The sequence below is a fragment of the Pistacia vera genome, unplaced genomic scaffold, assembly GCF_008641045.1.
Source record: "Pistacia vera cultivar Batoury unplaced genomic scaffold, PisVer_v2 Contig1499, whole genome shotgun sequence".
In the NCBI taxonomy this organism is placed as follows: Eukaryota; Viridiplantae; Streptophyta; class Magnoliopsida; order Sapindales; family Anacardiaceae; genus Pistacia; species Pistacia vera.
The window spans coordinates 57,770-83,286 of NW_022195575.1; the positions used below are offsets into that span (position 1 = coordinate 57,770).

At 35.4% G+C, this 25,517-nt stretch overlaps 3 protein-coding genes across 4 annotated transcripts; all 3 read left to right on the plus strand.

The window, feature by feature from the left end:
• Positions 1-235: 235 nt before the first annotated feature.
• On the plus strand, positions 236-2,044 carry LOC116124127. Its single transcript, XM_031409832.1, has 2 exons — positions 236-686; positions 797-2,044. The coding sequence occupies exon 2, from the start codon at positions 1,122-1,124 to the stop codon at positions 1,887-1,889; it is 768 nt and encodes a 255-aa protein (XP_031265692.1). The 5' UTR covers positions 236-686; positions 797-1,121; the 3' UTR covers positions 1,890-2,044.
• Positions 2,045-5,240: 3,196 nt separating this feature from the next.
• On the plus strand, positions 5,241-9,879 carry LOC116124126 (zinc transport protein ZntB-like). Of its 2 annotated transcripts, none has more exons than XM_031409829.1 (5): positions 5,241-6,115; positions 8,546-8,625; positions 9,007-9,271; positions 9,365-9,639; positions 9,744-9,879. In XM_031409829.1, the coding sequence occupies exons 1-4, from the start codon at positions 5,353-5,355 to the stop codon at positions 9,622-9,624; spliced, it is 1,368 nt and encodes a 455-aa protein (XP_031265689.1). In that variant the 5' UTR covers positions 5,241-5,352; the 3' UTR covers positions 9,625-9,639; positions 9,744-9,879. The 2 variants fall into 2 exon arrangements, with proteins under 2 accessions (XP_031265689.1, XP_031265690.1); XM_031409830.1 differs by having other exon boundaries at positions 5,241-6,106.
• Positions 9,880-11,486: 1,607 nt separating this feature from the next.
• Positions 11,487-14,825, plus strand: LOC116124125 (heat shock 70 kDa protein, mitochondrial). The gene is made up of 6 exons (XM_031409828.1): positions 11,487-11,625; positions 12,058-12,134; positions 12,229-12,307; positions 12,390-12,956; positions 13,041-13,661; positions 13,988-14,825. Exons 1-6 carry the CDS (start codon positions 11,551-11,553, stop codon positions 14,609-14,611), a joined length of 2,043 nt encoding a protein of 680 aa, XP_031265688.1. The 5' UTR covers positions 11,487-11,550; the 3' UTR covers positions 14,612-14,825.
• The last annotated feature ends 10,692 nt before the right edge of the window (positions 14,826-25,517 follow it).

The following is a 25,517-nucleotide window of genomic DNA, read 5'->3' on the forward strand; positions in this document are numbered from 1 at the left end:
AGTTTTAAGGTAAGTTAAATGAGATAATTATTGTCTACTTCATTTTGGATAATGTATAGCATCACGATGAATTAAGCACATGATTATAATAATTTACTAATCATTCATATGGGTAAATTTGCTTTTTTGACTCATTTCTCTCAAATTTGACTAAGATATAAAGAAATTTCGTCACAATAATATGAATTCAGAAACATTAATATAAAACGAATATTTAACCATCGTTTACTGTCCATTGAAATTAAAGTGAAATGGAAAACAAAACCAGAAACGAAGAACTGGTTATTAATTGTCTCTCTAAAAGTTCCATCCCTGTTTTCACTCTTTCACCCATAAATTATTCAAGTAAAAACACCACTATTAGGTAAAGGAGAAGAATAGGACGTGGACATAATCAGATTATTATTATTTTGAAAAGTTTTTGGTAGGAATGGGTGGGAGGGGAAGGTTCAAAGAAACTACACAAACCATCCCTACACGTTTCTTTGTTTTCTCCGACAATTTTTTTCAATTTAATTTTCTTATTATTTTTTAAATGCTAATTAATCTCATTTGAAATTTTCAAGATTGTCTTACTGATACTCTGTATTGAAGAAAGCAGCGGCAAAGGACTTTGGTCCGTTGATTCTGATCTGGGTTTTCCTTTTTTAGGCCATTTTGTACCGCTTTTCAAGCTTTTCAATGAGGTAAAATACTTCAAATTGGAGTTTTTTTTTTTTAGTTTGTTAATGTGTTCTGTTCCATGACTGAATGAGTTGTATAGATTTTGAAAATACGAATATTCGTTGTTTTTCAGGGATTTGATTAATGGTCAACTTTGAAATCTTGGTGGTTTGAATGGATTAATATGTTTGGTGAATAATTCTGATCTGGGTTGTTGTTTTCGGATCTATAGAGTTGGTTGTAACTTGTATTGAGGCAGTTAGTTTCATTTGACAACACTATCTGTTGTTGAATCAGGTTGAAGAAGGTTTCTCATATTGAATTTGCATTTATTTTTTCCGCGAATTGAATTGGTTAGTAAGCAAATTTGATTATAGGAGTTTTAGGATTGGATTAATTTGATTCATATTCATTATTACTTATTTGATTTATCAAATAAAGCTAAGTTGAATAAAGTCATGGAGCAAGTAGGGCCATTTGGTGATGGGGAGGGAGAAGAAAATGATAGAATAAACTCTGGGGCAACTCGTCATATGGAATCCCGGATGTACCAACATAGGCAGTTTCCAGGTATGGTGAGACAAAAAGCGTATATATTTGATGGAGTAGGGAACTATTATATTAAGGAATGGGACCTTACAGAAGGAATAGGCAATGAATTTTGTTGGTACCATGTTGAGCTTCCAAAAGGAAACCAAAAACTTGCTCAATCTGCACAATACCTTATAGATGTTCTTTGTCCACCATTGAAGCTTCAAGACATTCTTTCACTTGTCAGCAATGGACCATTTTGTGGTCATGTTGACGGGGCACTTGTGTTTAGAGTTAATTCACATGGTCCTGCCTCTAGCAAATTCACATTTAGAATTGCTGCTAGAGTTACACAGAATTCAGTGATTACTGTGTCTTTGGGTCGTGTTCCTAGGCTGGGTTTCTCACCTATGGGTCATTCTCTTCTTTCGGAGATTCCAAGTGTGGAGAGCACCTCAAATAATAAAGATGAGCCAAAGGAAGGAAGTGGGATTGTAATAAGGGAGCATGTCCTTGAATTCTTGTTGACAATGAATCATTCTGAAGAAGCTGATAATCCAGTTCCAAGATCTGTCTCGAATCTTGTTGTTCACATTGTTGACACGCACATAGATCACCTTCAAGATGTTGTGACTAAAACAGAGATTGAGCTGGATTCTGTGGAGCTTGAATTGGATAAAGGTCAGTCAGGTTAAAACAATCTATGGCTTACCCTACATACTATAAATCATTGCATATCTTGTGATCAGATTATTTTCTACAGAAACTTACTGCTTTTTTTGGTCATTAAGATTTTAAGAAAAAACTCTTAGGTTTCATGCTCCTCTTAGTGTAATGTTTGCTCGGCATATCTAGCCATATTGAGGTGGTTATTGATAAGAAGTAATAAATAATAGAGCCCAAGTTATATAAAAAACCAAGTGATAACATCACATTTAATCCAACTTGTGCTCTCCTTAATATCAAAAATAAAACTAACAATCCAAATATCATATACAAAAATTTCAATCATTGAATTTTAATTGCATACCATTCAAGAGACATACATATAAAATAACCAAATAGAATCCGTTGCTTTAGAACAATAACTTAATCACAATTCTACAGCAAAATTTCTTATTTTTTTTAGATGACAGATCAAACCTGTAAGGCTAGTGGCTACTAATCCAAGGTACTTGGTAATGTGCCAGATATGGGTGAAAGATGTCTGATCCAAAAGCTTGCCCTGCTCATTATTTAAAAAGAAAAAAGTCAACGGTAACCCAAATATGAAGAAAAATATCCAAATTCCCGATTTAAATAGAGTAAAAACAAATACAAACGGTTAGTGTATGCTTTAGGAACCAATCGTATTGTCGATTTTAAGGAATTATATCTTGTAAATATTATTTTAAGAATGGAAGAAAGAGTTCTGATTTCACATGTATGTTTACTGCTTCATTTATATTATTTATAATGTGATAATCCTATATTTCATAGTGATTTTGTACTAAATTTCAATAGGATTTAGAATATTTCTCATATAGTTTGGGCCATCATATATTGCTACTTAATTCTATTAATGTTACTTTGCATGCCTAAATGATGATTTTGAGCATAAATGATGGTGTTGAGCATAAATTGCGTAACTTAAGCTTGGAAACTCAGAATGACCTGAATTTAGAACTATGGAAAACTAAGAAGTAGAGCTACAACTTTCATATTCTGGATTTTTCTTAATTAAGAGTAGAAGAGGATGAAAACTTGGCTTGAAGTCATGAACAACACCTTGGAAATTGAAGAAAAAGGTCTATGGACGTACTTCCGTATTTTGGCCATAACTTGAGTTGTAGGCTCGAATTGGGCTGATTCTTGAATGAGTAGAAATATAATTGAAAGGACTCCTATGTTTACCACTTTTCCAGATTCAAATTTTATTGTGCTCAAATTTGGCTGGAAAGATCCTCGCCATGACAAAGAAAAATCTTTGCCGCGGCAAAACTGCGTCAAATGCAAAAAAAATAAAACGACGCGTTTTGGCTTGCTAGGGCTTCATACTTAAGTGAGAGGAGTATAGATTGACATAAAAAGGAAGGGAAAAGGGGTCTTGGTTCGTCATTTGGGAGGCAGCTCTTGGAATGAGAAGATTATTAAAGATTTTGGCTTCAAATTAGAGAAAAATTATCTATCTTTTGCTTGTTTTTCAATGATGAACCTTGATTCAACTTGTTTTTATTTTTTTTATTTTGCTTTTTAGTATGAACTGAGTTGTTTAGCTAGGGTTTGATGCAACCTTGATACAATGATTCAAATTTATATGAATTGATTTACTTTGAGTTTCAATTCATGATTGAGTGTTTATCTCTCTGCTTAATGACTTTTAGATGCTTGATCACCATTCAAATGTACGTTGTTCACAATGAGACTGAGAAGTGATTTGTGATATGTGTCTTTTGGGATAAATATCATAAATTGAGCGGAAACTAGAGATAGATAAACGCGAGCTATGAAATCACTCCTCCAGGAACAGTGTTGTTCTTTATAGTCGTTCCTTATGAAGAAACGATTGTTCTTTCATAGAGAACAACCGTTCCTTCTGAAGGAACGACTGTTTATTTCTCGTAATGTCTTGAGTGTAGTAGGAGCTGACGTAACAGTGTCAATCTATTAACATGTTGTGAGATTAAGTTGTAAACGTAGCATTTTTCTTATAATAATGATTTTTCTTATAATAATGATTTTTCTCTTATATAATTTTAAAAAACCAACCAAAACCATTTAACACATGACAATTATAACACCAAGAGATGGGCCTGACATTTAAAGAGATTTGCTCCCTTCATTGAATTCTTGGGTTCAAACTTAGGGTCATCTATCATTTTGTGACTTACCTAGTCATTTACCTACCACTTTGTGACTTACTTATTGGTTATTTGAGCTTGTTTGGTGTTTAATAGATCTCGAGAATTAATTGAAATATATACAAGCTAGTTTGAACACCACGGTTAAAAAAAAAAAAAAAAAAAGAACATGACAATTATCTTAGTTTTAAGGTAAGTTAAATGAGATAATTATTGTCTACTTCATTTTGGATAATGTGTGGCATCACGATGAATTAAGCACATGATTATAATAATTTACTAATCATACATATGGGTAAATTTGCTTTTTTGACTCATTTCTCTCAAATTTGACTAAGATATAAAGAAATTTCGTCACAATAATATGAATTCAGAAACATTAATATAAAACGAATATTGATATTTCCCTTTTTTAACCATCGTTTACTGTCCATTGAAATTAAAGTGAAATGGAAAACAAAACCAGAAACGAAGAACTGGTTATTAATTGTCTCTCTAAAAGTTCCATCCCTGTTTTCACTCTTTCACCCATAAATTATTCAAGTAAAAACACCACTATTAGGTAAAGGAGAAGAATAGGACGTGGACATAATCAGATTATTATTATTTTGAAAAGTTTTTGGTAGGAATGGGTGGGAGGGGAAGGTTCAAAGAAACTACACAAACCATCCCTACACGTTTCTTTGTTTTCTCCGACAATTTTTTTCAATTTAATTTTCTTATTATTTTTTAAATGCTAATTAATGTCATTTGAAATTTTCAAGATTGTCTTACTGATACTCTGTATTGAAGAAAGCAGCGGCAAAGGACTTTGGTCCGTTGATTCTGATCTGGGTTTTCCTTTTTTAGGCCATTTTGTACCGCTTTTCAAGCTTTTCAATGAGGTAAAATACTTCAAATTGGAGTTTTTTTTTTTTTAGTTTGTTAATGTGTTCTGTTCCATGACTGAATGAGTTGTATAGATTTTGAAAATACGAATATTCGTTGTTTTTCAGGGATTTGATTAATGGTCAACTTTGAAATCTTGGTGGTTTGAATGGATTAATATGTTTGGTGAATAATTCTGATCTGGGTTGTTGTTTTCGGATCTATAGAGTTGGTTGTAACTTGTGTTGAGGCAGTTAGTTTCATTTGACAACACTATCTGTTGTTGAATCAGGTTGAAGAAGGTTTCTTATATTGAATTTGCATATTTTTTCCGCGAATTGAATTGGTTAGTAAGCAAATTTGATTATAGGAGTTTTAGGATTGGATTAATTTGATTCATATTCATTATTACTTATTTGATTTATCAAATAAAGCTAAGTTGAATAAAGTCATGGAGCAAGTAGGGCCATTTGGTGATGGGGAGGGAGAAGAAAATGATAGAATAAACTCTGGGGCAACTCGTCATATGGAATCCCGGATGTACCAACATAGGCAGTTTCCAGGTATGGTGAGACAAAAAGCGTATATATTTGATGGAGTAGGGAACTATTATATTAAGGAATGGGACCTTACAGAAGGCATAGGCAATGAATTTTGTTGGTACCATGTTGAGCTTCCAAAAGGAAACCAAAAACTTGCTCAATCTGCACAATACCTTATAGATGTTCTTTGTCCACCATTGAAGCTTCAAGACATTCTTTCACTTGTCAGCAATGGACCATTTTGTGGTCATGTTGACGGGGCACTTGTGTTTAGAGTTAATTCACATGGTCCTGCCTCTAGCAAATTCACATTTAGAATTGCTGCTAGAGTTACACAGAATTCAGTGATTACTGTGTCTTTGGGTCGTGTTCCTAGGCTGGGTTTCTCACCTATGGGTCATTCTCTTCTTTCGGAGATTCCAAGTGTGGAGAGCACCTCAAATAATAAAGATGAGCCAAAGGAAGGAAGTGGGATTGTAATAAGGGAGCATGTCCTTGAATTCTTGTTGACAATGAATCATTCTGAAGAAGCTGATAATCCAGTTCCAAGATCTGTCTCGAATCTTGTTGTTCACATTGTTGACACGCACATAGATCACCTTCAAGATGTTGTGACTAAAACAGAGATTGAGCTGGATTCTGTGGAGCTTGAATTGGATAAAGGTCAGTCAGGTTAAAACAATCTATGGCTTACCCTACATACTATAAATCATTGCATATCTTGTGATCAGATTATTTTCTACAGAAACTTACTGCTTTTTTTGGTCATTAAGATTTTAAGAAAAAACTCTTAGGTTTCATGCTCCTCTTAGTGTAATGTTTGCTCGGCATATCTAGCCATATTGAGGTGGTTATTGATTCGGCTGACCTTAACTGATCTTCGAAATTTCGTAGCATCTAGCATGTATGCATATGATTAGACATATTGCGTTAGACATATTTTTTGTTGTTTTTACGAGGGGTGGAAAAAATCGGTTAACCGAAAACATGAACCGAACCGGTTTTTGGTTCAAAAAAATAATTGAACCGAAACCGGTCCGGTTTCGGTTAAAAACCGGTTGTGAACCGAATTTTTTCGGTTCGATTAATCGGTTAATCGGTTTTAAACCGGTTAAATATTGGGCTGCATTTTTTAGCCCAATTATGAATTATGGGTTGCTTTTTTCGACCCAATTCGGTCACACTCCACTTTGGCCCATTTTTTTTTCTAATTTTTTTTTTACTTGAATTAAAATTATGCTTTACCAAACGATGAAGAAGAAGAAGGCTAAAGTCCAATCATGGTATTCTCTTCTCGCTTCTTATCCAAATCTAAATAGAAAAGCAGTGAAAGAGAAGAAATGGAGAAGACGAAAAAGAAAAAAAAAACAGAAAAGTGAAAGGAGAAGAAGATGAAAAAGAAAAGAAAAAGTGGAGAAGGAGACGAAGAGAAGAAGACAAAAAAGAAAGAGAAATTGGTGAAGGAGAGAAAGAGAAGAAGACGAAAATGTGAAGAAAAACTGAAAAAAGAAAAGGAAAGCAGTGAAAGGAGAAAGAAGACGAACAAAGAGAAAATAGTGAAAGATAAAAAAGTTGGTGAAGGAGAGGAAGAGAAGAAGACGAAAATGTGAAGAAAAGCTGAAAAAAGAAAGAGAAAGCAATGAAAGGAGAAAGAAGAAGAAGAAAAAGAAAATAGTGAAAGGAAAAAAAGTCTTTGCGTGGAGAACCAAACCCAAGAAAATGTGTAGAGAAGCAGAGTAGCAGACTGCAGGTCTGCGTAAACAATACCAAGAAAAAGGGGGGGAGGGGGGGAATAAGGGATTTTTTTATTTTTTTATTTTTTTTCAAAACCGGTTTCGGTTAACCGGTTTAATATTATCCTTAAACCGTTAACCGAACCGGAAATTCGGTTTAATTATTTTTGAAAACCGAAACTGAACCGGTTAATTTGAAAAACCGATTTTTCGGTTCAGTTTTGGTCCGGTTTTTCGGTTCGGTTTGGTTTTCGCTTTTTTTTTCCAACTCTAGTTTTTACATGATAGGGTTGTAGTATCTTTGATGCATTTTGGGCCTACTTGTTTACGAGTGTCAATGCAAATTAGTGGTCTGTAAGAAATCTGGCTTTGGGCCTAAGCAATTCGAAAACTCTTAATTACTGAAAAAGCAGAAAAAAGTGGTCATTTCCATATAAATTGTATTCTGACTTATTTTATATCTGCATGCTTGAAAACAAGCCATAATGATGCATCCTAGAGGTTATTCCTTGTCAGGAACATTATCCTTCTCATTGTACATCATAATTATATTACAAACAAAGGGTACCGTTTCACTTTGTTCATCATATTGTTCCTTGACAATCACCCATTTAATCAACTTGAGACAAGGCAATGCTAACTTTTTTACATCTTTGTGTTTCCTGGCCACTATTTTGTCGTGGATAGATAAAACTCAGTCCTTACATTTAGTTGTGTGATGTAAGCCACCTTCTACAATTTTTCTTCCTTTCTCCGTTATTCCTGGATCATGTGATAGGTGTGGAAAGATTAAATTTCAGTCCTTACATTTAGTTGTTGTAGGTGTGGAAAGACAAGAGCTTATCGACGATACTTTGTTGTTAATGTTGATCTTTGATGAGGTTAAGATAAAGATTGAAAGTGATCATAGTGAACTGAATGAAACAAGTTGATCTAATGCAGCATAGAGCGAATCAATAATCATTAAAATTGATAAGAGAATAATTCAATGATTGGAATGGATTATCATGAGGCATATATGCCCAATTCATTGTTATTCTCAACTTAGTATTACTGTGGTATATTATTTACTAAGGGAAAGTTGAAATTAAAAAATGGTAAAGGCATATCATATTACGATGTCTATTCAGCTGATCATTAATTGGACTTCACAAACCCTTTAATTCGCACAGGTTTAGCACTTAGTAATGAACTTCAGAACTCCTTTAATACATACAGGTTTAGCACTTCAGTCAACTGTTAATATCCTTGAGTTTCTTTCCATCTTTTTATGCATAATTAGTTTCTCTTCCGAGTTCATAATGTTCTGTTTGAATTGGTATTGTTTACTCATGAGATGAACTTACATGATAATTGTGTTTTATCACAGGTGGTTTTGCTTTAAAGAAACAAATGCTGGATGACAGAAGACTCCCCAAAATGCTTCTTGATTTGCAGCGCCTCCTGCAGGTAATTTTTTGCCCCACTATTTATTTCAATGGCCATGCACGGAAGCAAGAGTTATCAACTTTCATTTATTTGGGTATTCATAATTTGTCTTTGACCTCAAGGGTGGTTCGAAAACTCAAGTACCTGACAAGAATCGATAGAAAGGCGAAGCCCACAGTGCTTTTATAAAAGAATCCAACTAACTTAATGAGTTGAAAATACTTCAGTTTTTCTGCTGGGCATCAGGTTTAGGGGTCCCTTAAAAGTCCATGATAACATTTAAACAACCTATTTTGTCTATTGATATAATTTGTTATCAATTCTGGAATTAGGGTTTTATATTTCCAGTATCAATTCCATATCAATTTAACAGCTATTACATTTATTTTCCTTGGACTGCAGGTGATTGCACACGGGGAGCAAGTATTTCCACGGGTCAAAGAAAAGTGTGCTTCAAAAGATTGGTTTGCCCCTGAAGATGTTAATGCTCTAGAAGAGTTAGTTGGCCGGCTTAGGAGATTAAAAGATAATGTGGGGTTTATAGTAAATCGTGTCACAGCAATTCAGGCTGGTCTGGATAGTTGGCAGTCTGAACAAATAAACAAGAAGCTGTACTATCTATCATTTCTTTCAATAATATTCCTTCCTTTATCCATCATCACCGGAGGTAAACTCTCTCTTCAGTCTAAAGTTTTGCTACTGTAAAATTTTAGAGGCATCACTACTGTTGCAATTAATAACTATCATGCATTTGTATCAGTGTTTGGGATGAATGTGGGAGGAGTTCCATGGACGGGGCAGAGAGACCCAGAGCTAAAAGATGGTTTCCGCAATGTCATGTTTCTGTGTCTGGCAATGCTATTTTTCGTTCTACTATGCTTCATTTGCCCTCATCTTTACACCCGATTCCTTGCTTGGCAGAGGAGAAGGGCTATGAGAAGAAGTTGGTCTCTCAACAGGAAATCATTCCTTCGGAGAACGGTCGGATTTCAAGAAAGAGGAGGATACCTTAGAATCTAAAAATAGAAAAGAAATGTATAATATCATCGTGGAAAACGTCGTTTTAAACTTTCATTATTTTCTAATTACAGGACGTGCATTTGTGCTTCTTGTTCACGTAAAATTCTCTCTTTGTACAGGAAATTGACCATCTCCCTTCTCGAACAAATTCGGTTTTTCCTGGTTCTTGACTGGCTGATAGAGAGAAGGTAGAGGAGGTTAGCCAAATATTTTCTGGAGTTTGTTTCTTTAACAAACTGGATTGTAGATTTTTGAAATTCTTTGAATTTCTGATAAAATTTTAACAGATTGTACAGATAATGAACTTGTGCATGTAAACAAATGTATTTAGAGAGTTTGTACGTATTTGATTCATTTCAGTGGCTACAGTTGAATGATTAACTTTCATTTTGTCATTTTTATGAATAAATAAGATCATTAGCTTTTTTCATTTTAGTGGCAACACTTAAAAGAAAAAAAAAAAAAAGTCAAAAACACTTGTAGTAATACTCATTATCACTATATTTATTATTTTTAAGAAGTTGAAATTCTACATGACATTTACATAATAGGTCAGACTATTGTGATATAAACTTTTGACATATTATTTGTTCATAATCCAATTGTTGACACAAAAAGAAAAAAGAAAGAAAACTACCTCTCTAACTCTAACATCCATTTTAAGTTCATCGAATTCGACTTGATATAATATACTAACCTATATGTATCACTAATTTTATAAGCAAAAGGATACTGATAATACTCTCATTAAAAAATATATAAAATCAAGTATTGTAATTAATATTATCTATTTTAAATAGTACTCCTAAATTATCATTTTAAAGGAACCGGGGTATTATTAAATTATATTATTTAAAATGAAAAGTTTGGTATTTTTATTTGGCTTCAACTTTTTATTTTGTTTACAAACATAAATAATTGAATCACAAATTCAAAGGGCCGCTCCCATTTGTGGGAGATTTCTAGAGCAATAGACTAAACCCTCTTTCCCAAGAAAAGACAACGTGGCGGCACATCAAACAAGCGATATCACTCACCCCTACGACGCCGTTTCATTAAAACTAATTACAAAACCGCATCAGTTTTTTGCACTTTTAGGTCGAGCTGTTATTAGTACTTTAGATACAAATCTAGAACCTTCCATCTGTCGCTAGAATTAGCACCCAAACTCCGTTCTCAGCCTCTCATAACAACACAAAACGGGATCATTTCATTTACACCCCTATATCTTCTTTCCATTAAAATAATTCAAAATTGTTACGAATTACCAAATTTTCAAATTTATCAAGATTTTTTTTTTTTAACTTCATTTTAATTATTATGTGAATTCATTTAAGTAAATTCATCATTTGATTTGCGTTTCTCTCACTATGATAAATAAATTATTTTAATCATGATATCTTGACATAATATAAGAAAAGAAAAACAACATTTGGTAATTATAGTTCTAAATAAAATTTGGTAATTTTAGTCATATAATATCATAATAGTTATGAGAAGATATATATAAAAAAACCAAAATTTATTGACAACATTATTCAATAATATTCTATTTTTCTTCAAAACTTTTTTTTTTTTTTATATTTTATATGTTATAGTTAACTTATCTAAAATATTTTTAATTATAATGAAATATTACAGCTAGAATAAACATTCACAATTGAATTACAGAAACAAGGATAGACCAATAGAACAAGAATTCACATTTTATTATTTTATAGGTTAACATGAGAGGGTGTTTTTGATATATGGAAAAAGTTTGGAGGATATTAAGAATTATTACAATTCATAGGACTACAATGAATTAAGTCAAAACTTCAAACATTTCTATAAATTTACCCAACACAGAACTTCTAAAACCCTAGTCCAAAACCCTTTCATTCTCCCCGTCTCTCTCTCTCCTTACAGAGAAAACCTCCTTAGCTCATGGCCGCCGCAGCTTTGCTCCGTTCAATCCGACGCCGGGACGTCGTCTCCGCTCCTCTCTCCGCCTACAGATGCGTAAGTATTTAAACCCTCATCAACTGAACATTTTTCATTTGGGTTTTATCTTATGATTCTCATTTGATCTATGTAACTCGTTCAACTATTTGCTTCATGAAGCTCTGTTTTCTTTACGAATTATATAAGACTTCAATTTTTTGGCCTCTGATTGTTTGTTACAGTTGGGGTTTACCGTGTTAATCAGCTTAATTTCTGTGATGTTTTGTGGATTTTTATATCTATAGAGCCAGTTTTTTAGTGACCTGTAGAGTTTTAGCGTTTGAGTTTCTTCTTCAAATTTTACCGATATTGAGGAAGCACGATCCATATGTATTTCGGCGATGTTTTGTTTTGTGATTCTTGCACTGAGGTTTAGGATCTCAAAAATTAATTAAGCTTCACGTATGTTATTGTGTTCTTGAATCTGAGTGATTTTTATTGTTTTTGCAGTTGACTAACAATGTCAAGCCCTCATGGACCCCTTCTAGTCTGGGCAATAGTTGGGCTAGTTTGGCAAGACCTTTCAGGTAATATGGTGTCGCATATCTTGTGATGAATTTTCTCTTCTTTTGTTTCCATAATTTGTTGTTTGTAACTTTCTGCGTGCTGTTTTTGTCACAGTTCGAAGCCTGCTGGTAATGATGTTATTGGGATTGATTTGGGAACGACCAATTCATGCGTTGCAGTCATGGACGGGAAGGTATGAGTCCTTGATGTGTCTTGAATAATCTTTTTCCGTGAGTTTTGTTTAAGAGGCTTAGATTATTTCTTACAATGCACAGAATCCCAAAGTTATTGAGAATTCTGAAGGAGCACGGACCACACCGTCAGTGGTAGCTTTCAATCAAAAGGGAGAGCTACTTGTGGGTACCCCGGCAAAACGACAGGCTGTGACCAACCCGACTAATACCGTGTTTGGGACAAAACGTCTCATTGGTAGACGATTTGATGATCCCCAGACACAGAAGGAAATGAAAATGGTTCCATTTAAGATAGTCAAGGCTCCAAATGGAGATGCATGGGTTGAAGCCAATGGACAGCAGTATTCTCCAAGTCAGATTGGAGCCTTTATTCTGACCAAGATGAAGGAAACTGCAGAATCATATCTTGGAAAGTCGGTTTCGAAGGCCGTAATCACTGTTCCAGCTTATTTCAATGATGCTCAAAGGCAAGCAACAAAGGATGCTGGTAGAATTGCTGGCCTTGATGTTCAAAGAATTATTAACGAGCCAACAGCTGCTGCACTTTCGTATGGCATGAACAACAAGGAGGGCCTAATTGCTGTTTTTGATCTTGGTGGTGGAACATTTGATGTCTCAATTCTTGAGATTTCTAATGGTGTTTTTGAGGTATAAATAATGTTCAAGTAATATGGAAATTGATTTTGTTAATTCTTTTTTAATTCAAGCTGTGCTAATCACTATCTTATCCAGGTAAAAGCAACGAATGGGGACACATTCTTGGGTGGAGAGGACTTTGACAATGCCTTGTTGGAGTTCTTAGTGAGTGAATTCAAGAGAACTGAGAGCATTGATCTTTCAAAGGACAGACTTGCATTGCAGAGGCTTCGCGAGGCAGCTGAGAAGGCAAAGATAGAACTTTCATCAACATCCCAGACTGAAATTAATCTACCATTTATTACTGCCGACGCATCCGGTGCAAAGCATTTGAATATAACTTTGACCAGATCTAAGTTTGAAACCTTGGTCAATCACTTGATTGAGAGGACTAAGGCCCCTTGCAAGAACTGTTTAAAGGATGCCAACATCACTGTCAAGGATGTTGATGAGGTTCTTCTTGTTGGAGGCATGACTAGGGTACCTAAGGTCCAAGAAGTAGTTTCTGCTATATTTGGAAAAAGCCCAAGCAAGGGAGTGAATCCTGATGAGGCAGTTGCCCTTGGGGCAGCTATCCAAGGTGGTATTCTTCGTGGGGATGTTAAAGAGTTGCTTCTCCTAGATGTTACACCTCTGTCACTTGGTATTGAGACACTTGGTGGTATCTTCACGAGACTCATCAACCGTAACACAACAATTCCAACAAAGAAGAGTCAGGTAATTGATTGTTTAGAGCAATGCAACATAGCATTTGAATCTTTTCTGAGATTTATAGTTTGCAAATCATGTTCAAGGATGGATTATTCAAGTATGCTGTTGTAAGAAATTACTAGTTGTCATCTACTTAAGTTTTACTTGAGTTATCTGTTTGCTGTGTTGTGTTTAACCAATGTAACCAGTAAGTTTACAGGACTAAGGTTTGTTTTTTTAGCCTAGAATCTGACTATTATGTCCAAGTCGCAGCTCTATGCTTTAGTTGTTTGTTCTCTGTTCTTCTCTCGTGTTGTATTATTCTTTTTTATGGGTGTTGCTTTTGTCTGCAGGTGTTCTCAACTGCAGCTGACAATCAGACTCAGGTTGGCATTAAGGTACTTCAAGGTGAGCGTGAAATGGCATCTGACAATAAGCTCCTTGGAGAGTTTGAACTTGTGGGCATTCCACCTGCTCCCCGAGGAATGCCTCAAATTGAAGTGACTTTTGATATTGATGCCAATGGTATTGTCACTGTATCTGCAAAAGACAAAGCCACTAACAAGGAACAGCAGATCACTATCCGCTCATCTGGTGGACTATCTGATGATGAAATCGAGAAGATGGTTAAGGAAGCTGAATTACATGCTCAGAAGGATCAGGAAAGAAAAGCTTTGATCGATATCAGAAACAATGCCGACACCACTATCTACAGCATCGAGAAGAGCTTGAGTGAATACAGGGAAAAGATCCCTGCTGAAGTTGCAAAGGAGATCGAGGATGCCGTGGCTGATCTAAGAACTGCAATGGGAGGTGATGACATTGATGAAATCAAGGCTAAGCTTGACGCTGCAAACAAAGCAGTTTCGAAGATTGGACAACACATGGCTGGTGGTTCTGGTGGCGGTGCTGCATCTGGAGGTTCTCAGGGTGGGGATCAGACTCCAGAAGCCGAATACGAGGAGGTGAAAAAGTAAAAGTGAATGAAGAGGCGATAACTTCATTTTGATCTGTTTTAGGATATGTGATTTGAGTCTTGATTCTGTATCTAAAATATGGATTGTTCTAGGGAAGTACTTGAGTTTTATTTTGAGAGCTAGATAAGCAAATTGAAGCATAAATTTTTCTAAAAAGAGTTCAATTGTTGACTTTATATGAGCTGAGTTGCTGCATAATTCTTCTACATAGTAATATGCTTTTCTTGATCTGTTATGGTTGCTCAAGTATGGATGGGATTTGGCCATCTTTCATCTTCAATGCTCGATGGCTAGAGTGCTTCATGATTCCGTTGCAACTCAAATTTTGTTGTATTCTTTGTGGTTTCTTGCAGGGCTAATCACGGATTATATTATTATTATGTTATGTATTCAATTTTAGTGCTTCTGTTTGGATGGCATCCTAAATTAGTAAATTTAGAGGGCAGACTAGAGACTACTCAACAAGATGATAATCAAAAGGAAAATTATACATATATACCCTTGTTTGGATTTCAACTAATCTGAATGTCTACTGAACATTTTATGGAGCAAACTGCGCCATATATGAAACCTTATTGTTAATGGTGTTTTCCAGGGAGACAACAGTTTTGATTGCATTATTTGATCGATACCCCTGTATCAGTTGGTATCGATACAGATATTGACTTGAAAAGTGAACATTAATTGGTAACTGATATCGGGAGTATATATCAATATTCGTAGTCAATAAATAGGTTGGTGTTGCTCAGTGTGTTTTCAAAATGGTATATTGATGGGTACCGGATACATAATGCTCTGCTTACATGACTAATACCGTTTGATAGATTCTTATCGGTCATTAGCTATTTTTAAAACACACTAACTCGTACCAAGCCTATTGAGCGGGAATCGGATAGTGCAATGATAAGTGGGCCAAAATTATCTGATAATATACTATCGGATAGTACAACCAATATGTACTTTGGTAAAACAATTGATATCCGTTATGTCATTTTTCCGAAAAAACATGTAGACCGACACTATTCGATAATATAATATGATCGGATGGTATCAATCAGTTTGTGATTTTGTAAATTTTGGGATGCGCTGACTAATTTAATACTTTTTCCATGTACAAATGGTTACTTGACACACAACTTGGTGACTGTCGTTGATGCACACCATTATCGGGCTTTCGTTATAAACTTGTTGAGATTGGAATTTTCCGACAAAGTTAACCTCGACCCAGTTAAACCTATTTAGGTGCATGTGTTTTGGTAGACGTTAGACTGATTAATTTTTTTGGAAATTGTGCAATTAAGGGAGGTGAAACTTGTTGAGATTGGAATTTTCCGATAATATAAGATGTTGTTTAGCGTGGGTGAGAGATTAAATTCTCCCCTCATGAATTTGCCTTTTTGACGGGATTGAGATTTAGAGAACTACCTCATTTGCCGAAGGGTTTAACGCATAGGATTAGAAACACTTGTCTTAAAAAAATAACAAACTCAATCAAAATCAAGGAGTTTGAGGAATTTTTCCAAATAAGAATTTTAGTAGAGTGCCCAACGAAGATGCAGTGAAGTTGGAACTCATATATGCGTTGGAGGTTTTTGTGATAGGTAGACCTAGAAAGAGGGTTCTTAGGTTTGAAATTTTTTATGGTGTAGATAATAGAGTGCTTTTAACTCCTACCCGTGGGATAGAATTGTTTGGGATGAAACCTAGAAAGTCTTGGAAAGGCTACTAGAGGACGTTCCAAGGGATTTTTGGAGTGTAAAGCCGCGAATGTTAAACATGACATAGAGAAATATGATTTAAGTGGATGCACATACGCCTTTCAGATATGGAAATTAGAAATTATATGTGATATGGAAATATGCAATGAGATAATAAATGAAAAACAATTTTTAATGTAGTTCAGATACTCAAAAGCAAATCTTACATCCACAGTGGTTGTATTATTCTTTGACTATTTTTATGATATTGTTTGTAAGACATATAAAGAGTGGAGAAAAGCTTTGCTTACAGAGAAAAAATAATGAAATGAAGCTCAAATCTATGCCCAGCTCTTATCTGCCTAGCCCCCATTTTTCATGAAGAGATGTGCCCATTTATACACCTTTGATGTCAATGTAATGAGTGTTTTGCAAGTTGCCTTGACACATTAAGAGCTGTCATCCGTCCATCTCTTAAAATGAGATAGGGTTGGTATAAATATCTTTGAGGCGGTATGGGCTTGATAGCTAGTACATTTTGTCTTTTAGGTAGAGCTGACATCAGTGTGATTTTTTAGGCATAACAGAATACCCCTCCCCCCCCTTCCCAAGTTTTTGGAGTGCGTAATTGTACTTCAAAAACTCATGTCTTATATCTGAATGAATGTCGTACTATAAGTCGCAGTCTCGAACTGAAGAGCTCGAACTATATCTGGCGCGATCGGGTGCTGAGAGCTAGGACTGCGATTTGAGAGCTTGGAGCGATCCGAATCTGAGCGGGATCTGATAACTGACATAAAATATCCAATAGATGAATTTCTGGAGGGAGCTAACATCAGAAGTCCAAACGCATGACTTAGAGTCCTTAAACGGATAAGCCAACTTAAAACAGTCATAACTTTTGATCCGGGAGGAGTTTTGGAGCCCATAAGATATCCACGAAAAGCTCGTTCCGAGCTCTACACCATGGTAACTAGGAAACATAGTTGGGGCTATTTTTAGGGCCAAAATCCACCGTTTTAGCATGTTTTAGGGCTGTTTTGAGTTTTCTACGCATTTTTTCTAACGCTGGCAGCTGGCCGCAATCTGAGAATTGAGAACTAATCGCGATCTGAGAATTCAGAACACGACTTGAGGTTATTCGCAATCTTAGAATTGAGAGCCGATCGCGATTTGAGAGCTAGGAGCTCTATTAGAGAGCTAGGAGCTCGATTAGAGAGCATAAGGAGCTTCGATCATAAACCATAAAGAGCTTGATCTAAGATCATAAGGAGCTTGATTAGAGAGCATAAAGAGCTTAATCTGAGATCATAAGGAGCTCGATCAGAGAGCATAAAGAGCTCGATATGAAAACTCGAGATTAGCAATTAAGCGATTGGAAGCACAATCTAAATGACCTAAACGCGTGATCTCGACGATCTTGAACACGCGATCTGAGCGTGTGATTTACGATCTGGCCACACGATCGGAAGCTAAAGATCAGTAATCTGAAGCTGAAGATCAATGATCTGAGCGTGCGATCTGGCCATGCAATCTGAAGCTCAAGATCAGTAATCTGAAGCTGAAGATCAGCGATATGAGCTTGCAATCTGTGATCTGGCCACGCGATCTAAAGCTAAAGATCAATAATCTAAAGTTGAAGATCAAGACGATCTGAGCGTACGATCAGCGATCTGGCCACGCGATTGGAGAGCTAAAGATTAGCGATCTAAGCGTGCGATCTACAATTTGGCCACGCAATCTAAAGCTAGAGATCAGCAATCTGAAGCTGAAGATCAAAATAATATGAATGTGCGATTAGCGATCCCAAGTGATCGGAGAGCTAAAGATTAGCGATCTAAAGCTAAAGATCAACGATATAAGTGTGCGATCAGCGATCTGAAGCTGCGATTAGCGATCTGACCATGCCATCTGAGAGCTTTGATGCATGCGATCTGCGATCTGACCATGCGATCCGAGAACTCTGATGCGTACGATCTGTGATCTGACCACCTAATCCGAGAACTCTGATGCATGCGATCTGCAATCTGATCATGCCATCTAAGAACTCTAATACGTGCGATCTGCGATCTGACCACGTGTAATATCCAAGATGTCAAAGGCATGTTCCTAACTCAAAATAGTCCTTTAGGTGTTAATTTTATGTTAAAAAGCATAAAATCTAACTAAGGGCAAAATAGTCAATTCATTTGTAACGATATGCATCAATTATCCATAAAAGGATATTAGAGGCAAAATAGTCATTTTGCCTATGGATAAGCATTGCAAAGGTCAAGGATGAGTAGGCTTCATTGCATTTAATGACATTAATTAAGTAATAATTCTGTTAGTGCCAAATGACCAAAATGCCCTTATATGAAGAATTAAGGACTTATGAGTTATACAATTAAAATAATTGGGCCAATAACATAATTTTGAAAAATTAATGAAATATTTTCCTATAAATGAGAGGAAATTCATTCAACCCAAAAGAGATATCATTTCTTCAATCTTTCTTCCATTTTCTCTCAAATCTTCCATGAAACAAGTTTTCTCTCTCTAAGTTTTAAAAGAGCTTTGCATAATTTTCCAAGGAGAATAAAATAGGAACCTTGGATCTTCAAATTGAAGGGTTTAAGGTAAGGATTAAAACCTCTAGTTTTGATGTGATTTGAAGATTTGAGGTAGATGTTGAGGTATAATGTTATATATGTAGAATTAAGGTGTAAAAGAAGATAAAGGCAAAGGATTTGGTAGGGGAATTCTTTAAAAAGGTAAGGAAGAACCTCCCATAACTTTAGGGATTATGCTAGGGTTTGTAGATTTTAATGAAACCTTAAATTAAGGCTTTAAGGCATAGAATTAGTTGATGGCAAGTATAGTTGAACTCATTAATGTTATTTATTGCCTTGAATTCATTATACATGAAGTTATTGCCATTTATGTTTTATGAGTTATTATGTTTATTTAAAGAAAATGAAGTATTAATGTTGATTGTATCAAAACTTGTAGTATTGGAGGTCACATGGTGTTGAATGGTTGCTATTAGAAATGTTGATGTGTTGTTTGCATTAACTTACAATGTTATAACAATGATGGATTGTAATGCTTTCTCTCTCTAGCTAGTATACTCGTAAAATAAACAATAAAACTCATATAAATAGGAAAATCTATACATGTAAATGCATATACAAAAGTTGGGCCCATTTCTTTTATTATACACAAAACTATACGTTAAGAAATAAAAGTGCTCAAAATAAACTTGACAGTGGTTGCCAAACCCTTCCGCTCATGACATTCCCTCCGACCATATCCTATCTCCTACTTGCAAAAACATTAAAAAAACAACGAGTTGAGCACTAATTGCTCAGTAAGTAAACCCGCTAAGCTACTCCTCTCTCTCCGTTGTTCAAATTCTAAATTTCTTTCCTTACAAACATCTTTCTCTTCTTCTCTGTTCTTTTCTATTCTTTCTCTCTGTTCTTTCTCTTTGTTCTTTCTGTGTTCTAGTTTTTCTCACTTACTGACATGTAAGCACCACTAGAGAAACTAATTCTGAATAATATAAATGTCATGATGCATGTGCATAAATGCATACAAGAATGCATTCTTTTCTGTTTTCTGTTGCTCTTCTTTCTTTCTTTTCTGTGTTCTATGCTTCCTTTCTGTATTCTATTTTTTCTTTTTGTAGTCTATTCTTTCTTTCTGTATTATATTCTTCTTTCTTTCTTTCTGTTCGTTCTTTCCATTCTTTCTATTCTTTCTTTGCCGATCGAACTCGATTGAGGCATGGATTCGGAACCTTGGCCATGTGAGTGGGTACAGTCCTCATCTACATGCACTTCTAACGAACTTTACAATTCTTCTTTCTATTCTGTAGCCGCTCGCTAAAAGCGGTGTGCATGTAGGTACATTTTGTTGGTACAGTTCTCATCCACCTGCATTTCTAACGAACTGTACACTTTCTTCTTTCTGATTCTAAGGCTGCTCACTGAAGGCAGCATGCATATGAGGCTATTCTCTTCTGTCACTCAGGGGTTCCCCATCGCAACAACCTTTTCTTTTCTTCTTTTAAAGCATTTTTCAACAGCTTTTCTTTCTTTCTCTTTATTCTTTAGTTCTCATACATATGTATATGTATGCATGTAGATGACTCATGCTTGCTATTCTTGTAAATGCAAATGTTTAAATGCAAGAATGTCATGTAGCATAAAAATAAGTCATTCTCTACCATCTACAAGCTCATATCAAGATCACAAGTGAATAAACTCATGCATACACTTCTCTTGGACATTTAAGCAAACATATTGCATGCACACTCAAACTCTAATTTGGCTACATTCTACTTCTTTTTCAAGCCACCAATATTTGGAGTAAAACTCCCTTAAATCAATACTAAACTTGGCTAGGAAAATACACTCCATAAATTCTACTCAAACTCTTTCTAAATTCAACCAAACTTTCATCAATCACCATACAACAAATTCCTCTTCTCATGGTTGAATTCTATTCATCAATAAACATCAATCTCATCAACAATTCTCAAAATCATAAGCACATACATACATGTAAAAATTCTCTACTCATTTGATTTCTCAAATCATAACTTGGGTTGGATTTACTTACCTTGAAAGTGAGCAACTCAACATTCTAGTCTTCTCTTGACACAACTTTCTTTCTCTTTCTTTCTCTTACACCCTATTAACAACAACCATAAGAATTCACCACTTAACAAAAATTAAAACTCATATCTGGGTGCAAGAGTCTTACCGTGAGGCTTAGGATTGAAAATCTACCCAACTTAGACCAAAATCTATGAATTTCCTTTGAAAATTGATTGAAGGAACTTGAGAGAATTTGGGTAGAGAGTGGCGTGAAAGGCAAAGAAGAATGGCTAGGGTTTCACCTTAATCTCTTAATATAACAAAAAGTTACTCATAGCTTCCTATTTTACCCTTACACTTTCCATGAAATTCCATCTATGTCCCTTAGTCAATTACCAAAAAGTCCTCATTCCATTGCATTCTCCATGACATTCTATCTCTTTTCACTCCCCACAATTTCAACTAATTGTGGGTGGAATGACCATTTTGCCCTTGAGCAAGATTTTTCCCCAAAATCACTAAAATTTCCAGGGAATTCCTCGCCCCGGCGAAGCTACCTGTTTCTGCCACAAGTTTGGGCAGAATGTTCAATGCTGCGATTACAAACTTCCTTTGCCGCGGCGAAGTCTTCAAAATTTTTCTTCAACTAATTTTCATGCATTCAGCTTGAAATAAAAGCATAAAGACTTTAAGACATGAATAAAATTTCATACCTCACTGTGGGTGTTACATGGATGATCATGGGAATGAGTTTTTACATTTCCTTTAAGATTTTAAAGACTATTAAGCAGGGGTTTAATTTATTCATAAGTTGACGCATTTGTTAATTGTCAATAGAAGTTGGTATGGCATGGTTTAATATGAAAGATTCGGATTTGACAATTTTAGGGGTAATGTTCAACATGCTTCAGTATTTTAACCATAACTTGAGTTATAAAACGCACAATGAGATGATTCTTAAAGCATTATAATGTTAAGACATAGCCCTATAACATTTATGTTTATGCCAAGAGCCAATTTGTTTTAGAAATGGATGGAAAATGGTCTGAAGAATAAACTTTTGGTTATTAAAGTTTAAGGTTTAACGTGATCTATTCTTATGATTATTAATGTATTGTTGTAATTAAGCCATGTAATAATGTTTACCCGTTAGTTAGATGATCTTTGACAGATATACATGGTCATGGATGCGAGTGCATGATTAATGTTATGAAATGGCATGAAGATGCAATGTAATATATGTTTCAAGATGATGAATATGAGTAAGAGGTAATGTAAATGGATTGATAATCCATAAATGAATCAAAAGTATTAAGTTCACTAAAACATGTATTTACATGCCATAAAATGTTAGAGATGCATATAGACAAGATGGAAAACACATAAACATATCCCCGTATACTCGTTGAGGAAAGATGAATATATGCTTTAGATGCTAAATAACGCATAAGCACGCCTCTCGATGATATGAGCTCTAGATGAATTTAAGGCTAGATGAGAGGAAAGATGAATATATGCTTTTGATGCTAATTAACGCGTAAGCATATCCTCGTATTACGGTTGAAGAAAGATGAATATACGCTTTAGATGTTAAATAACGCGTAAGCATGCCTCCCGATGATATGAGTTCTAGATGAATTTGAGGCTAGATGAAAGAAAAGATGAATATATGCTTTAGATGCTAATTAACGCGTGAGCATATCCTCGTATTCCAGTTGAGAAAAGATGAATATATGCTTTAGATGCTAAATAACGCATAAGCATGCCTCCCAATGATATGAGCTCTAGATGAATATATGCTTTAGATGCTAAATAACGCATAAGCACGCCTCTCGGTGATATGAACTCTAGATGATATGAAGTGCTTAAGATGCTAAGAAAAGTTTGATCGGCTAGACGTTGGATGATTTATATGCATTTAGTTGCATTACATGAGTTATGATGTTATTTACATAATGAGATGATTTGTACTCATGTTAGATGATATTTAGATGTTACGTCATGACATGTGACGTGTGTGCACTATGTTTACATATTTATTTGTATGTGTACACTTGATGTTTTATATGACCATGGGGAAGATGATGAAAAGTATACAAGTTAGTAAAGAAAAGGAACCGTACTTAGATGCTAAAGACATGTGGTATGTGAATGAATGTTAAATAACATACTTGGTATTAAATAGATCATTCCTTATTGAGCGGTTAACGCTCACCCTTTTATAGTTGAATGTTTTACAGGTAATCCAAAAGCGAGGGATGTTGGAGACAGCAAGGCTATGCGTGAGGGGAGATAATTTATTATCATCTTGATGTAAATAATGTAAATGACAAATATTTTTGAAACACCTTTTTGAAGGTACAATTTTGATCCTGTGGTACATCTTATGGTAACGTTTCAAACATTATTATTATTCTTGCACAAGTTTTCTAAATACAACTCTTTCCCCAGATATGAATTCTCTGGATTCTCATTGAGGGATATCCAGAGGGTGCCTGATTGAGGAAGGGTTTTACACCACGCGATCCGAGAACTCTGATGCATGTGATCTACGATCTATGATCTGACCACGCGATCCGAGAACTCTAATGCTTGTAATTTGTGATCTAACCACGCAATCCAAGAACACTGATGCATATGATATGTGATCTAACCACGCAATCCAAGAACTCTAATGCATGTGATCTACGATCCGGTCACGCAATCTGAGAGCTCTACTGTAGAACATGCTTCAGTATTTTGGCAATAACTTGAGCTGTAGACCTCAAATTTGGATGATTTTTGAACCATGGAAAGCTAGCTTAAAGGGCTACAACTCTTGTGTTATCACTTTGCTAGATTCAAACTTTATCCTGCTCAGATTTCCACATCAATTGACATGATGATTTCGAGGTTTGCTGGAAAAACATGGAGAGCTAATGTGAATCATGCCCTTCCTCCAGCACCAAACTATTGATGCTTGATTTTGACACTAACGACTCGTACGTGCAAAGTGCTAAGCGGACTTAAAAATCACACGTGATATGGAAATATGCAATGAGAGAATAAATGAGAAGCAGTTTTTAAAGTGGTTCAGATGCTCAAAAGCGAATCCTACGTCCACTCTGGCTGTATTATTCTCTAACTATTTATATGATATTTCCTGTAAGGCATACAAAGAATGGAGAAAAGCTTTGCTTACGGAGAAAAAATAATGAAATGAAGCTCAAATCTATGCCCAGATCTTATCTGCCTAGCCCCCCTTTTTCATGAAGAGATGTACCCATTTATACACTTTGAGGTCAATGTAATGAGTGTTTTGCAAGTTTCCTTGATACGTAGAGAACTCTCATCCGTCCATCTCTTGAAATGAGATAGGGTTGGTATAAATATCTTTGAGGCGGTATGGGTTTGGCAGCTAGTACCCTTTATCTTTTAGGTGGAGCTGACATCAGTGTGATTCTTTAGCCATAACACAATCTATTTTCTTTCAATAGATTCATGTGTTGTATGTTAAATTGATTGAGTTGGTATATTTATGTCATGTGTACGCGTAGATATACGAGTGTTTGCCTAATGCATCAAGATACGTGGAGATGCATGCAAAAACACCTATACCCCGTATCTTGAAAAGGACTATTAATAAGTGCTTGGAAATGCACCTATATTCGTTGAATTATCGGTATCATTTGTGAAAAATTAGGTTGAATTTATATAAATTTACTTAATTGTCTCATAAATGTGTTTTTCAGAATCATGGGTATTTCAAGTTATGGGTGCTTAAAGATAATATTTGAATCAAGAATAATGCTGACGATGAAACTTGTGACGGCTGAAAACAAATAGTTTGTAAATTGGAATTGAAACGAGAAAGTTATGGGCCCCTTTGGTACACAATTTTTTACTACTCTATTCCCTATTCTATCCAAAATACTACACTTATTTCCTTATTCTCAAATTATTATTCTATATTATTCAATTCTTTTTAAACCCCTTAGATTTACATTCAATCTTTTAAACCCTCTAGATTTGTTAATTCAACTAAACACCCCCCCAAAAAAATTTAGAAATTGACAAAAATACCCTAGCAACCCACATTTGGTAGATTCCGGCCACCACTGTCAGAAACTGGTTGAAATCTAGTATAATGGCGCACTACCGGCTGGATCTGGCCGGTAGTGCGCCGATCTAGCCTTTTCCGGCCAAATCTATGGTGGATCTAACCGGAAAAGGTTAGATCTGCGACCAAAGATTTGGCTGTTGACGACCAAATCTTTGGTCATAGCCAGTCGTCAATGACGGCTATATCTTTAGCCATTGTTGACGACCAAATGCGGCTAGATCTGGCCGTCAATGGCTAGATCTAGCCGTAGATTTGACCTTTTCAGATCCACCATGGATCAAGCCGAAAAAGGCCATATCAGCACACGACCAGCCAGATCCAGTCGGTCGTGCTCCGATACAGTGACTCCTGCCACCCTTCGATGGTGGTGACCAGCTGTTAGTATTTAATCGATGGGTGAGAGTGTTTTTGTTAATTTTCAATATTTTATTATAGGGGTGTTAAGTAAATAAACAAACCTATGGGGTATTTCTGTTAATTTCTAAATCCTACCTCGTAATAACCATCCAATTTTACTTTTTTCA